General features: G+C 43.8%; 1 protein-coding gene across 3 annotated transcripts in view; it reads right to left on the bottom strand.

Moving 5' to 3' along the window:
- The window catches only part of PLCH2 (phospholipase C eta 2), a 441,994-nt gene that overhangs the window by 113,950 nt on the left and 312,651 nt on the right, over nt 1-15,393 (bottom strand). For all 3 annotated transcript variants that reach the window (XM_075279623.1, XM_075279620.1, XM_075279621.1), the window contains exons 6-9: nt 13,683-13,776; nt 9,669-9,872; nt 5,453-5,573; nt 178-349 (exon numbers count right to left, since the gene is read on the bottom strand). In XM_075279623.1, the coding sequence (XP_075135724.1) occupies nt 178-349; nt 5,453-5,573; nt 9,669-9,872; nt 13,683-13,776 (591 nt within the window). The remainder of the gene's footprint in view (nt 1-177; nt 350-5,452; nt 5,574-9,668; nt 9,873-13,682; nt 13,777-15,393) is intronic.

Here is a 15,393-nt window from a genome sequence, read left to right as displayed (position 1 = left end):
GAGTATATGATGCAGTGAAAAGAAGATATTAGAATGTACAATATCTGTCATCACTTTTCTCTCTGCTTGTCACGGAGATATGCGCCCCTTTAAAAGATACAAGGGCCACAGTGTTGCAGGGCCACCAGCGGGAACAGTCATTTATTTACTCAGCCAAGTCACCCTGTTCACATTTACCTTCACTAATATCTTCCCTTTCAGGCTTTCCGGAGACGGCAGCTTTGTTGAATCCCCATTAAACACAGTAGAAAGATCTAACTTGTCTCCAAGGATTTCCGTCAAATACTGAGCCATTTTCTTTTGCTGCACCACACTACAGTGATTTTCAATGGACAAGATGACAGGATATCTGTGAAGGCAGAAAAAAAAAAAAAAAAAAAAACTGAGAAGCTGTCATGTAGTAAATCCTCATTCAGACTGTGTCATATTGGCCGTGCAAAATACAAATAAATCCGGATGTTATGGACAATTGTGTTTATTATATTGCAAAAAAATATAGATGTAGCGTCTTTGTTCAGATTTAGTTAGAGGATTTCTTAGGCTCTGTTTACATCACATTGACGATCGAGTCGGTAACACTCCATAGGGCCCCACTAACTCAACGTATACCAAGAAAGGTCAAACATCCAGGGGGTAGAGGTCAGCGAACCTGTATGGAATAGCATAGTAGCGCAATTCCATACAAAAGTCCCCAAAAAGCTATAAAACTCTTCCATCATCTTAAAAGACATTGGATAGGGATTCATGACCTCCTTTCCATCTTAATCTCAATTTCTCATCCTGTGTTGGGTCAACATTATTTTGCTCTCTTGCCTCTGTTTATGCTCCTTTTTGGGGGGAATCCATTATTTTTAATGAGTAGAGAAGTATAATTTACCATATTGTAGTCAATGTACAAACAAAACTTGATGCATCCAACAATACTGCAAAAACAAAGCCATAGTCTGAGCGCATTGATCCGAAGACTAAAGTAAAAACAAAAAGCGGGAGTCGTTCTATTGATAATGGCTGTAATGGACACAGGTTATTATTGAGCCCCGGTGCCCTACCAGGAGGGGAGTAACACTGTACAGAACAAAACCTGAAATCCCCTTTGATAGAATTTAATTGAGACTCACGCCGAGATAACAGCACACAAAATCAATGCGATAAATTCTCACTTCTTGATGCACAATTACGGTACGTTATGGGCTAACATAGGAAATGTTCAGTTTTCGGGGACCAAAGTACGGATGATTATTATCAAAGGGGATTGTGCTAAGGGCAGAAAAAATATGCTGATGGTATAAGAGATATGCAACGCGTCCCACAAGAAGAGGGGAAGAAACTCCTTCAAGGCACCGATGCTTAACCCAAGCTGCTACCATTTTTGCTTTTTAACCCAAGTCTCTATTGGCTTCAACAACCATTGTCCACTAGGCCACTAAACAACTACCTACAAAGCCCTAGCCCCCTTTGATCATGTGACATGGCCATTTCATTCACCCAGTTATATGGTATGCACATATACATGTTCAGAGACAACAATGTCAGTCAATTCTGCCATGGCGCCTTGGGCAGAGCCGACTGTGCATATCCATTCGGCCATTTTCCTGTGGCCTCTTACATGAGCATCCGTTCGACCACAGTAAAATGGCCAAACGGACATACACAGTCGGCTTTGCCCAACGTCACATGGTACAGCCTACCGAGCATGTGTGGTATTTGGAACCCGAACGCAGATTCGCCAGCTGATGACGCAGCGCAGAGGCATTAGCAAAAGACGACAGAGGTGTCACTGGAACGTCTTCGTTGAGCACAGGGGACACCCCCGCTGCTTTCTGAAGACTCATGAGCATAAGGAATAAAAAAGAAAATTCTCAAACGGCGTCACGGATCAGAAAAAGAAAGGTAGGAGAAGAATAGTCTATCTAATGGTGATTCCATCGTGGTGTTTGTAGAAAAAGGGATTCTAATGATAGAACTAACCCTACTGTATGATCTGCCATATACTTTGTACACTATGGTTATATCCTCTACAAGAAATCCATAATCTTTAAAGCAACGCACCAGCTGTGGTTTTTTTTCTTAATCTATGTATCATGTAAAGTGGATACAAAATCTATTATTGCTGATGTCGTCACCCATGTCTAGTACCTGTACCAATGTCTAATACCTGTACCAATGTCTAGTACCTGTACCAATGTCTAGTACCTGTACCAATGTCTAATACCTGTACCAATGTCTAGTACCTGTACCAATGTCTAATACCTGTACCAATGTCTAGTACCTGTACCAATGTCTAATACCTGTACCAATGTCTAGTACCTGTACCAATGTCTAATACCTGTACCAATGTCTAGTACCTGTACCAATGTCTAGTACCTGTACCAATGTCTATATTCTGTAAGACACTTTAGAGCCGAAACTAAAATGGACCTTCCAAGACCTTAGACTGTTAGTATGATACACCCAAAGGCATACCTCCCAACTTTTGAAGAACTGAAAGGGGGACAAAATGTGTGGCAAATTTAGCTACACCCACTTTTATGTTGACTCCGCCCATTCTCATTCATTTTCCATGTGCCCCTACACAGTATAATTCTCCTAAAGTCACCTGTAAATTATATGTCCCCCTCTATCTCTCCCCCAGTTTCATGCCCCCCATCTCTGCCCCCAGATTCATGCCCCCCATCTCTGCCCCCAGATTCATGTCTCCCATCTCTGCCCCCAGATTCATGTCCCCCCATCTCTGCTCCCAGATTTATATCCCCCCATCTCTGCCCCCAGATTCATGTCCCCTTCATCTCTGGCCCCAGTGTCATGCCGTCCTCTCCTTCATCTGCCCCCAGTTTCATGTTCCACCTCAATATCTACACACAAAAACCACTTAAACTCACCTTTTCCTTGCTCCCCCGCCACTCTCTCCGCAGTCTCGCTAACACAGTTGTAGGCGCGATGTGACGTCATCACATCGCATCTACACAGCCAGTAGCCGGAGTGCAGCGGCAAAGCAAGGAGCTGAGCTGTGACAGCTCCTTGCTTTAGTCGTGTATGTATTCAACTCGGATCTGCGTCCTCCAGACGCAGATCTGAGTTGAAATTGGGACATACCTCCCTCCAACCGGCACCGCGGGACACGTCACCGAAATCGTGAATGTCCTGCTGAAATCGGGATGGTTGGGAGGTATGCCAAAGGTCTTGCAATCTGTAGCTGCAGCTAACACTGGAGAAGTTAATAGGAACATTGTGACCTGACCGTACTGTGAGGGAGGAGGGGACTAGGGGTAGTGTGTGAGAGATGGTGGAATTTAGAGAGCAAATTATGTGAGCGGTGCAGGAGATGCAGGGAAGCATTTTCACAGAAGATCAAAGGACGGGGAATTTGAGGTCGCATGATAGGGGTATGTGCAAGCACCAGAGAGAGACGTTCTATACACACGGCTACCAATGTTAGAACACAATGGGTCACATGTGACTTATTGAAAAAGGGGAAATCAAGAAAAGGAAAGACACTGAGTAGACAAATATTACCACTGAGGGATGGTCTGGGAGACAATACAATGAATCAAACAAAATAAAATAAAAATTATCAAGTCGTGAATGATTCAGTGACCGCAGTTCTTCCTGTGTATAAGCAGGCATGCTTAGTTTGGTAAATCCGCATGTGTTCTCAATGTGCAAAAGAGAATTAGTCGCTTCCAGACACCTCTAGCCGAGGTTCATTTCCCTTGGGAATACAGGATCTGCTATGTGAGAATCCGACATCTATATTTTTAATTCCCTGCAGTCGGCTCAACAAATGTCAGCCAAGTATCTAACACAACTTACGATTTGGAGGTCTTAATAACATTAGTTTACTGAAACACTATGTGGCAGAGGGGTCTTCTAGCGTCTATATATAGGGGATCTTACTGAATTGTACAGCCAAATTATTGGGGTGTGCTCGGTCTCAAAATGAGTGGATGTACGGAAGCAACAGGGAAGTTATTTTACAGTTTATATATAGATACGACTTGAACACACTTCTAGATATTTCATTACTCTTCTCGTGGGAAGCCTGTATTATAGTAAAAAAACTTTACCCGAACTATTAAGTTCGTTGAAACAGAGAACAGGTCTGTGCGCTCCAAATACAGGTAGTAATATAGTGCGGATCCTGATCAAATAAACTAGATGGCGTGCTCTATAGGAAACAAAAATCCTGGCAATTTAAGCGCTTTTGGACTTGAAATATTTTTGACATCATATTGTGCCAGTGTCAGTGCCAGTCTGATAAAACCTTTGTACGCAGTACGGAAAATTACAGGATACAAGAACCTTGTTTACAAAGTACCGTAGCAGCTGTCTACAATGTACAATCCTGCTGCTCGTGTGGAAGGTCAGAGTCAAAATCCACGCTCGCCTTCATCGTCAGCCCGCGGGTTTCACCGTGTAAATAACAGTTTGGCAAAGTGAAAAGAAATAACACAAAAATTCTAAACAGCAAATGCAATAATGGGAAAGAAAGGACAGAAATGTACAAAAATGGGATATAGATTCACTTATTTTAGAAGACTTCACAGATTACATTAGTATATGCAGTTTCGGAACTATGGCCACCGGCCGGCATGCGCAGTCGGCTCTACTAGTGTCTCACTGGCAGAGCCAACTGCGCAGGCATCGGAGATGACACCGCCGAAGAAAGAAGGGGAGGATCCAGCAGAAGATAGAGGCATCGCATGATCCTGTTATTGAGCAGCAGTGGGGATGCCCTCATCGCATTTTCAGTGCTGGGGCCCGCCCCCATCGCTGCGACAGAACTAATTAACATACTGGTAAGACTGGTACTTCTAAGGAACGGCGCGGCAGAGATCACATCTAAAGGTAGGAGACGAATAGCCTTTCTAAAGGCTATTCCGACGTCTTATCCACAGAAAAAAGGTTTTTAATGGTAGAATCCCTTTAATGATTGTCAGCCCTAATTTAGACTGATAGAATCACCCACTGGACTCCTGACCATAGAAAGAGCATTGTTTGCCATTAATAAAAGCAGGTTATACAGAATACTCCCCTGCAATCCCATACAGCAAACTGCAAAGATCCTCCTGTCTTATAACATGATGCCCCTAGATCCCACAGCATTGCTCAGTATGACGAGGTCCCTTTAACTCACAACCTACATTGTCAGGCAGTTTCTTTATGATCTTTGGGGAAAGTGCTTATAAAAAAAAACCCATAAGAGCCAAATCTTATTTTACAATAACAAAGGCAAAAAGCACAAAGTCATATTTTCTAATGTAAAGAATCGTCCACCTGTGTTGTCAGGTCCATCGTAAATTATTTATGTACTCGCAGTAAAGTGATGGATTGACGGCTCATAAAGCCCATACACTACCTGGAAAACTTCTCCGCTGCCGAGCTGAAATATTTCCCACATCGACAACATTATAAATCAGATAACGGTGATGGACTCCAGATGGGGCGTACTTACTCATTTTTGATGAATGCGTACTTGTTAATCGTTTCAATGACGTCCTTGAACAGGATTTTGGAAGTCAAGGTGTATCCATGGTGGACAATGGGCTCTCCATCTGGTCCATCCCAGCAGTCAACTTACAAATGAGAGAGACAATGTTTTAGACAGATTTCCATCAATAGGAACCATATACACAGTCTGCAACAAGTAACCATGAGGAATACATGCAAAAGTGATGGGCAAAAGCTCTGAGAATAGGAAGTTCTTGTGCCAACCTCAATTCCATTTTACACTAAAAAGCTGTATGCAAAATTGTCATGAAAGATTCCTATGGTTATGAATACATTTGGGGTCCATAGGTTTTTTTAAACTATTGATGACCTTTTCAATGAATCCTGTCCAGACCAACCAATTGAAGCAGGGGTGGTGATCCAATGAGTTCCTATTCCGCTTCAAAGACTGTGTGATGTCACATTCATTAGTCACTTGGCTTGGGAGTTACTCCGTCCCAGCTACAATTCTAACCACAACAACTATACAACATATAGTGCTGTGTTTGGTAAGGATGAGGCTAGAGCAGTGGAGTAACTACCAGGGTAGCATGAGTAGCAGCTTCCGCAGGGCCCGGGACATTAGGGGGCTCGTTGGGCCCCTGATTGTTTATTTTTATAGGCCATTACATGATGGAGTAACACCTGCAGGTAACAGACCCCATTTACTTAGCGATCCTCGCTTCCGCTCATGGTCGCTTCTCCTTCTGCGGAGGCGGCTGTGATCAGGAGAGGGGATCTGTAAGTGAGTCTGCGGGCCCGCAAAATCCCAAAAATACTGCTATCATTATACTCGGGGGTCGTTTCAGACCCATGAGTATAATAATTGTTGGGCCGGGGGAGGCAAGGGAACAGGCTCCGGCAGGCTTTGGACCTGTTTGGTGACATAACACACGTCACGTGTCCCAGACCAGCATCATTATGCATCAGGATACTGGCCTGGGTCAGGTTATATTTGGTACAACATTGAAGATGGCTGAAATCAGTGCACCGGAGCCAGGGAGAGGCAAGTAACAGTGTCTTTTTATGTTTGTATCCTTCCTTTGGTCTCCAGTCATTATAATAATTGTTCATGGGTGGTCTAAAATGGGGAATAATAGTGTGTGCCACTATGGGCCACAATACTGTGTACAGGGCTATTATGAAGCATAATTGTGTGCAGAAATGTAGTTTGTGTGGGGAGGGGGGATTGTTGGTGTGGGGTCAGTGTCCAATGTTCGCCTTGGGGCCCCACCATTCCTAGTTACGCCACTGGGCTAAGGTGCTTATCCGAATTCTGGGTCTTTTTGAAATAATGATTGGTGGGGGTCTCAGAAAACCTCTTTAACCACTTAATAATATTTTTTGTTACAAGGGTCCACAATATACTCTCCCTCTCTTTTTCCCAGGACCCTCAAGATAAACTGATAGTATGTGGTTATTTCATTTCCTGCGCCCCCACAGGGTAAGAGGAGTATTACAGTGCTTCCATTGAAATGAGATGGTCATCTGTGTTATTCACGGACATTCTGGGCAGTCCAGCATCAAAGATTCTTTGTGGTCACTCTAGTGCTGAACCAACATGACCAAAATAATCTTCTGAAGAGTCTATAAGAGGCCAACACCCCATAGGTTCTAGCTGGTGTTCACAATAGTAGACAGAGGTCTTAAAACAAACCTTCCTATGGTTATAAATTCCAACAAACCTGAAGTTTATTGTTCCTAAAGATCTGGGGTAGGACTTGTTACCTCGGTTTTATTGCCCCCTTCATAAGTTACGCAGGGACAATTTATTAGGTGCATTTGGACAGACTTCTATTCTGGTTGAGCATCGTAATGTTGACATAACTACTAGAGATGGGCGAGTAGTACTCGATCGAGTAGGTATTCGATTGAATACTACGGTATTCGAAATACTCGTACTTGCACTCGCTATTGCAATGTAAAGGGTCGATGCAGAACCAGCATTGATTGGCCGAATGCTATAAAGTCGGCCAATCAACGCTGGTTCTTCTCCTACCTTTAGAAGTCTTCTCCGTGCAGCTTCCCCGCGGCGTCTTCCGGCTCTGAATTCACTCTGCCAGGCATCAGGCCTGGGCAGAGCCGACTGCGCATGTCCGCTTGTAGTGCGGGCATGCGCAGTCGGCTCTGCCCAGGCCCGATGCCTGGCAGAGTGAATTCAGAGCTGGAAGATGTCACAGGGACGCTGCAAGGAGAAGACTTCTCGGAGGATCCAGCTCGACCCTCACTCGTGGACTTGGTAAGTATAATTTGATCGAACGTTGCCTACCCCTGAAACGAGCATTTTCCCCCCATAGACTATAATAGGGTTCGATATTCGATTCGAGTAGTTGAATATTGAGGGGCTACTCAAAATGAATATCGAACCTCGAACATTTTACTGTTCGCTCATCTCTAATAACTACAAATATGCCGAAAGGACTAGGAATAGACCCACCAATGGGTCATAAGAAAGGAACCGCGCTTCAACCAGGATAGTTCAGTCCAAAGTTACTTTACTAGTCAACAACATAACTAGAAGATATAGCGTTTACATAATTGATGTCTACTAGACAATTGGGGATGACAAATTTGTACAAATGGTATAGTCTTCCAATAAGAAGAATGCTACACGCCAGCCTGATGTACATTACTATCTCATTACAGTAAGTTATATCAGAACATTTCAGACGCCTGTAATAAAAACTGTGACTTCTACTTTTCTATAAAAAATAGCTTCTTAGAATAATTGCACATTTCTAGCAAGTGCAGAAAATCAGATTATTCCTTCACCAGCAGTAGATAAATAGTCTCATATTTGCAGCGGCACAGCGTTCCTAAATGAGCATGGCGCATGCACTACCCAGAGATCTGCTAAACCAACATTCGCTCAACTACAAAGGCGACTATTTTTCTTACGAAAACTTGATTTACTCTGAAACAGTAAAGCGGTCTTAAATACATTCAGTCTTTTATCACTTTGCTGGGAAAAGATGATATGTGCGGGTCACCTGGAAACAAACACTTTGGATGTGTGGCTTCAGTTTATGGGAGCATTCGTTTCATTGTCAGCCAGCTCACCCACAGACTTGGAAACAAAGAATTTTCTTTTATTGCTACTATTTGATCTTCCCTATTCCATCAAGATACTGCAGGTACACTTAGATTTCAAAAGACATCGAAAAGGAACATACTGTTTTTTAGACAGCTGGAAGACTTCAAAAGTCGACTTTTTCAGGTTCCAGCTTCCTTCAAGAAATTGTGCATTGAAGACGAGTGGTCATTCAGCCAAGGCAAGGGTCACAACAATTTCTCAGTGTAATAAAGTTAGTCAAGAGGGCTTTGGGGAAAATAAAGATCAGAGAACCGGTTTGTGTGTAATCCTGCATTTGATGAGGACTTCATGGTGACTTTAGTTAGGTGACAATTCGTGCGACTTGTCTACAACTTGCGGTCAAGGAAGTATTTTTTGGTGGTCATGCCACCTATCAATCAAACAAACCAACCATACGTAGAGGTAGGTGGCAAATGGGGAGGGGGGGAAAGGAGCAGGCTAAGGTTCGTAGATGTTGGTTTACAGTCGGCAGTTTACAGTCTAACATCTGAGGATAGAGAAATCTCAACTCTAGTAGTGTCATAACAAGCGTAGTCCTGTTTCTGAAAGAATATTGAAGGATCATGTTTAATCGGCGGTCTGTTGTCTTCATTGGGTGCTAATGGATATGAGAAATAATGACGGAACTTTCTATGATCTGGGACTTGTCTATGGTAACTTATCCATCTTAAAGGGAATCAGATAGATAGGTTAGGGTCACCTAGCTATGTACAGGGCTGAGTTGATATGCTGGGTTCTGGAACAGACTTCCTCAAAGATCAAAGGATTGGGCGTACTGGAATCAAATATACCCCATCTTACTTTTTCCTTTGATATCCACCACTGGATGGAAACTCTTAATATATATCAGACAAGATTCCTATTATGTGTTTATCCACCTTGTCTATGGATTTACAGGCTCAAGTTTGATAGAAGATTCACCCATGACTGTTTGTATAATTCGGTGTCCTTTGTTTCTTTGCACCATCCATGCATGATGTAGATATGATTATTGTGTGCAATGGCACACATGGTAATATAAAAGCTCAGAACAATACATATACATGAAACCGCCATATGCAATTTTCATATTTCTGCAGGTCCTTACCTTCTACACAGCGGCATCCAGCCTGTAGGACCCAGGCATACATGTCCACTCGGGACTGAGACATGAGCTGGTCACCCATCAGGTAGGTGTTATGAGAGGATGCAATGAAATAGTTGCTTAGAGGCAAGGTCATGTCTTGATTCACTTGATAATGTTCCGGATTGAAGATATCTCCTGCTGGGCTGCGCATGTAGTTGGTGAAACCTGTTAGCAATGAATCACAAGCATGTATAGGGTTCAATATCTGTCATAGACACAATCTCAATTCCAAATGGATCCTCCCAATGATTTATGGATAAACTTTTCACGAATGACAAAGTGATGAATTCCCTTTAGTAATGCATTCTCTGTGATAAGTTTATAACCTTGCTCTTCACCGGTCAATAACCTTGTCATGTCACTTTGTACAACAATAGAAGAGTTATTATTCAGAAAAATGACTGTCTTTATTGGGAACCACAAGAACAATACAGATTCTCTTGTATTATCCCGTAATGGGTCTATTATCCTACACCCCCGGCTATTAAATCGTCCGCGCTGGACCCACAAACTGTATTTGTACACTGGTATGTAACATGCGGCAGGCGCTATCAATCACCGAGAGATATACATGTATACTTACACCACTATCCGAAACCCGTTCTTATAGAAATTATTGCAAGAAAACCAAAATGCATTTACTTTACTGGTATGGCTGAGTGCCTATAGGAAGTCATTAGGTGATCCTGATATACTAAGCTATATACAGGGGCACACAGAGGTGCCATGGCAAGGATGAAAATGGGGCTCCTACTACACTACACCCAAACATTAGAGAACACGTAGCTGATTTATAGTCAGTCTATTCAAAATGGTGGTCCCCATGGAAAGGATATCCCAAAACCAGGTTGACACCACCAATTACAGGAAAGGGTGATGCCAACTAGTGTTCGGCCCATGTTCTCCAGAGCTGCGTACTGTAGCTGCTTCATGGGCGTCTTAGAGTGCAATCATCATTACGCTAGAACCGGGCCTTTAAAGGGAGTCCATTACCAGAACCAAGCCCAACAGATAGGTAAGAGTAACCGGAATCAAACATTATTTTCCCTTTGAGAATCACTGCCTGCTTGGCCAAGATAGCGTTAATTTTTTTAATATGCAAATTAACTATTTGGAGCAATGAGGTGTTGCCATTGCTCCAAAGAACTAAGTGACAACACCCTCGTTGTGGCAAAGAGATCAATTGTATATTGGCCAAGTGTTTTTTTCTCTGCGACAGAGGCAGCGATTCACAAGGGGAAAGCATGGTTAGATGGGTTGGGGGGTCACCTTAATGTGCAGGGCTGCCATACTTGCTTCTGGTAGCAGACTCACTTAAAAATGGCTGTGAATGACAGATTCCTGCATTGGGATTCTTTAAAGGGATTCTACCATTAAACTACTTTTTTTTCTAATTACCACGTCGGAATAGCCTTAAGAAATGCTATTTGTCTCCTACCTTTAGACGTGGTCTCCGTCGCGCCGTTCCGTAGAAATACTGGTTTTAGCCCCAGCGCTGAAACACCGATGAGCGCGTCCCCATTGCTGCCCGAGAGCTCTTTCCTGCGCCGCCTCCTTCTTCTGCTGCAACTCCACCTCTTCTGGCTTCTCTTGCTCTTGTAGTTCTATACAGGAGCATAGAGAGGCCACCCCAAAATGGCCGCCGGCCAGCTCCTGTATTGAACTGCAAGAGCGGCTACCCCAAAATGGCTGCCTGTCGGCTCCTGTATTGAACTGCAAGAGCGGCTACCCAAAAATGGCCGCCGGCCGGTGGCCATTTTTTGGTAGCTGCTCTTGCAGTTCAATGCAGGAGCCGACAGGCAGCCATTTTGGGGTGGCCTCTCTATGCTCCTGTATAGAACTACAAGAGCAAGAGAAGCCAGAAGAGGCGGAGTTGCTGCAGAAGGAGGCGGCGCAGGAAAGAGCTCTGGGCAGCAATAGGGATGCGCTCATCGGCCTTTCAGTGCTGGGGCCCGCCCTCATTGCTGCGGAGAGCTCATTTGCATACCAGTTAAAACCGGTATTTCTACGGAACGGCGCGGTGGAGACCACGTCTAAAGGTAGGAGACGAATAGCCTTTCTTAAGGCTATTCCGACGTGTTCATTAGAAAAAAAAGGTAGTTTAATGGTAGAATCCATTTAAGCTAAATCGAAGGGGCTCCAACTACTAGTAATAACAGAGGACTGAGTTACCCTATCTCACCCACTGGAAGACAGCAGCTAAGAGGAGCTTGAATAGAGTGGGGGTCCTAGCCTTGATCCTTAATTTTGTCAATCGGGAGATCTCTGAGGCCGAACACCTAACAATCTGATCAGAATACTTCCTTGAAGGCGCAGCGCAGTGCATAGGTTTTACATTTTGCCTACCTTTGATCTTACGCACTGGTAAAGCCATATAGTCATGAGTATAGCCATATTGGACAAGCTCGCAAATTAGAGTGTACATGGCCTAAAGGAAGTGGATTCCCAAAGTATTCAGAAGTAACCAGATGGGTACACGTTTCTTATCTCTCTACCCTATACATACAGTAATATATACATTTATAACAGTGGGTAATGGGATCTTCTACACGCTGGTGTCCTCATTACTTTGACACTTCAGAGGACTCCTAGTAATTCTGCGTCTGCATTAAAATGCTCTTTCAACGTTATTAGGCTGCATAAAACATATCTGAGAACTCTACTAAGTGTAGGGGGGAATATGTTCTGTGACGCACATTCAAGGTCTACTTAGAATTTCCATAAAATCAGAGCATGAATTTTCTGAACAGAGAGAATATAATGTAGCTGTGCAGGATATAAGTGTATGACATTGATTGACAGATTGTCTCTCTGTGTCCGGTCCCATTGACTAGTGGAAAACCAACATAATGGATGTGTACTTCCAATGGAATGGGAAGGAAGCACAATGGAAGAAAGCCTCCACCATGTTTTTTTACACATGGGTGACTGCAGACAGACGTCCAATGGAGGGGCTCCATCTGCATCATTTAATGTCCATTGCTCTTGTTCTGTGGTGGATGGACTGCAATATTGGTAGTGTGAACCCACCCAAATTCTAATTATAGGATTATCAATACGTTACAAAAGAAGATCTTAAAAGTGAATGTGCCACCATTTTTTTTAAACCAGATTGTAAAATGTAAAGACTTTTCTAATCTGTGCTTATCTTCTGATTGTAGATCAGAAACCTTCTTAAAGTCAAGAACATAATGGGAAGAAATTGCCAAGGTCTAGTCGCTGCAAATTGGCCTGACTATACCTGAAGCTTCTGGACCCCATTGCCACACGTGTACCAAACTCCCCAGGTACTATGGATCGGTTATGGCACCAGTCTCGACATACTGGAAAAAGACACCTTATGGGCCCCTTAAGTATTTTAGTTGATAAAATGTAGGGTGCCTGCGGCCACCATTAGAGGAGTACCAGAATAAGAAGAAGATGTCTGTGTTCTCTGAGAAATAGCGCCACGCCTGCCCGATGAAAAGAGCAAGGCTGCAATACCAGACACAATCCAGGTGTGGCGCTACTTCTGTATTCAAACCAGTCACTAAACACAGGGGCAGGAGCACTGAACTAAACACTGCACTCCTTTGGATTGGATTGCCCTTACTCAGAGCGGTGCAAGCAGTCAGTGCATGGGCCCATAGACAATAGCAGTAAAGTGATGGAGCTCTGTGCACTGTGTAATACAGTCCATACATTTCCATTGGGATTGAGAGCAGATCATCCACATCACTGTATACAGTATATACGGTTTTATATAATAGTTTTGACATACGTAAGAGTATTATATAATAGCGGATCTTGAGTATCCGACAACACATTGGGTTGTCAATCGGCAGATTTTGGCTACTATGCAAGAAGTAATCCTAGCAGAAAAGCATGCTGGGAAACTAAATGAGACACCATCTGGCGCGCTGCATGCTAATAATACAAGGACTATGTGATACAAGTAATGAGGTGCATGGCCATACACCATAGCTATGTACATACCATCGATCCCCAAGACTCCTTCCTTCTTGTTCTCTGGGCAAGGCTCGAATTTCTCCACGATCTCCAAGCAGTATTCTTTAGTTACATTCATCATCTGCAGAACAAACAAGGAAAGAGATAAATCCAGAGTGGATAATCTGATTTCACAAGGCTGTACCATCGACCTTTATCAGACACAACAATGCAATTGTGTAAGCTAATGCTGGAGGGCTGGTCCGCGCCCAATAGGATTCCTCATCTTGTCATTCCCTGTCAAGTTCAATAGCAGTCAGCGGCCATTAGCGCTCATTGATAGCTGCTGATCACAGGGTGATAAAGTGCACAACCCAATTCTGCTCTTGGAGGTCATATTGTTTTGAAGGTATTAAGCCTGAGGGGTATCAGTGTGAACACCACTCGAGCACGATCATCACAAAGGATCTCGTACAGAGGGATTAAAGGATTCACTTATTGTATTTAGCGTCTAATGCAAGAAGGCAAAATTGTTTGACCTTTTAAGCTACTATCCAAGAAAGAGAAAAGGAAATCTAGTGATGGATTAGATGGTTAAAGATAGGAGACAGATAGGAGACAGATGGGGCCCACATGGGCACCGGGATGTAACCGGTCCGCTGCGTATTACCCGTCTGGTTATTGTAACACATATTCCGCAGTCTGATTTGTAAGGCCCGGTGTAAGGGGGTTTCTATTAGGTCTCATTGGACATCGGATTAATAAAAGATGACACAACATACTAAAGGGCACAAAAACTACCAAAAACAGTCACTTTATTCCACTGCCAAAAACACAAACAAGCTTAAAATCTATTAAAAGCAGAAATGAAGGAAATCATTTATTGAAGGTATTGTTGTCACATTATTCTACTTGTTACATTTCTAGGCTATATTTACATGTGACTTTGAGGGATTGCTATATTGGTTATGAATTACTGTCATTGAATATGTAGTCACGATCACCTTTATTTCAGGTAAAATCCGGGTCTTTATTTGTACGTTTAGGTGGTTTTTAAGCTTGTTTGTATCAAAAAAGAAAAAGACATGGCTGCACATCCCAACCTTATACATTGATCTAATGCTTCTCAGCAAATTTTATAATAGCGAACATGAGGTTCATAGTATACATATTGATCAATGTGCATAAGCCCACTGGCCACTTCACGGAGACCTCTTTATAGTGGGTCCCTACTCTACTGGGCGCGGCACCGCACAGCGACCGCCACAACCGCAACACAGCACCCGCAGGGCGAGTGACCCAGTGGCCCGGCAACAACCCTGTCACCAGACCAAGCCCCCAGGCTCTGGGCCGCGCCGCCCCACGGGCACAGCGCCACAGAAGCAGCAGACACCACGCAGCCCCGCACCGTGTGAACAGATCTCAAAAATTCACCTTACCATGTTGCCCCAGTCAGCCCAGGTGCGGGGCTGCATGGTGTCTGCTGCTTCTCTGGCACTGTGCCCGTGGGGCGGCACAGCCCAGAGCCTGGGAGCTTGGTTTGGTGACAGGGGTGTTGCCGGGCCACTGGGTCACTTGCCCTGCGGGTGCTGTGTTGTGGTTGTGGCGGTCGCTGTGCGGCGCCGCGCCCAGTAGAGTAGGGACCCACTATAAAGAGGTCGCCGTGAAGTGGCTAGTGGGCTTATGCGCACTGATCAATATGTATACTAAGAACCTCATGTTGGGTATTATAAAATTTGCGGAGAAGCACTAGATCAAT

This window comes from Leptodactylus fuscus, chromosome 6, assembly GCF_031893055.1.
Source record: "Leptodactylus fuscus isolate aLepFus1 chromosome 6, aLepFus1.hap2, whole genome shotgun sequence".
NCBI lineage: Eukaryota > Metazoa > Chordata > Amphibia > Anura > Leptodactylidae > Leptodactylus > Leptodactylus fuscus.
The sequence above is the reverse complement of the archived record's forward strand: the minus strand, read 5'-3'. Positions and strand labels throughout refer to the sequence as shown.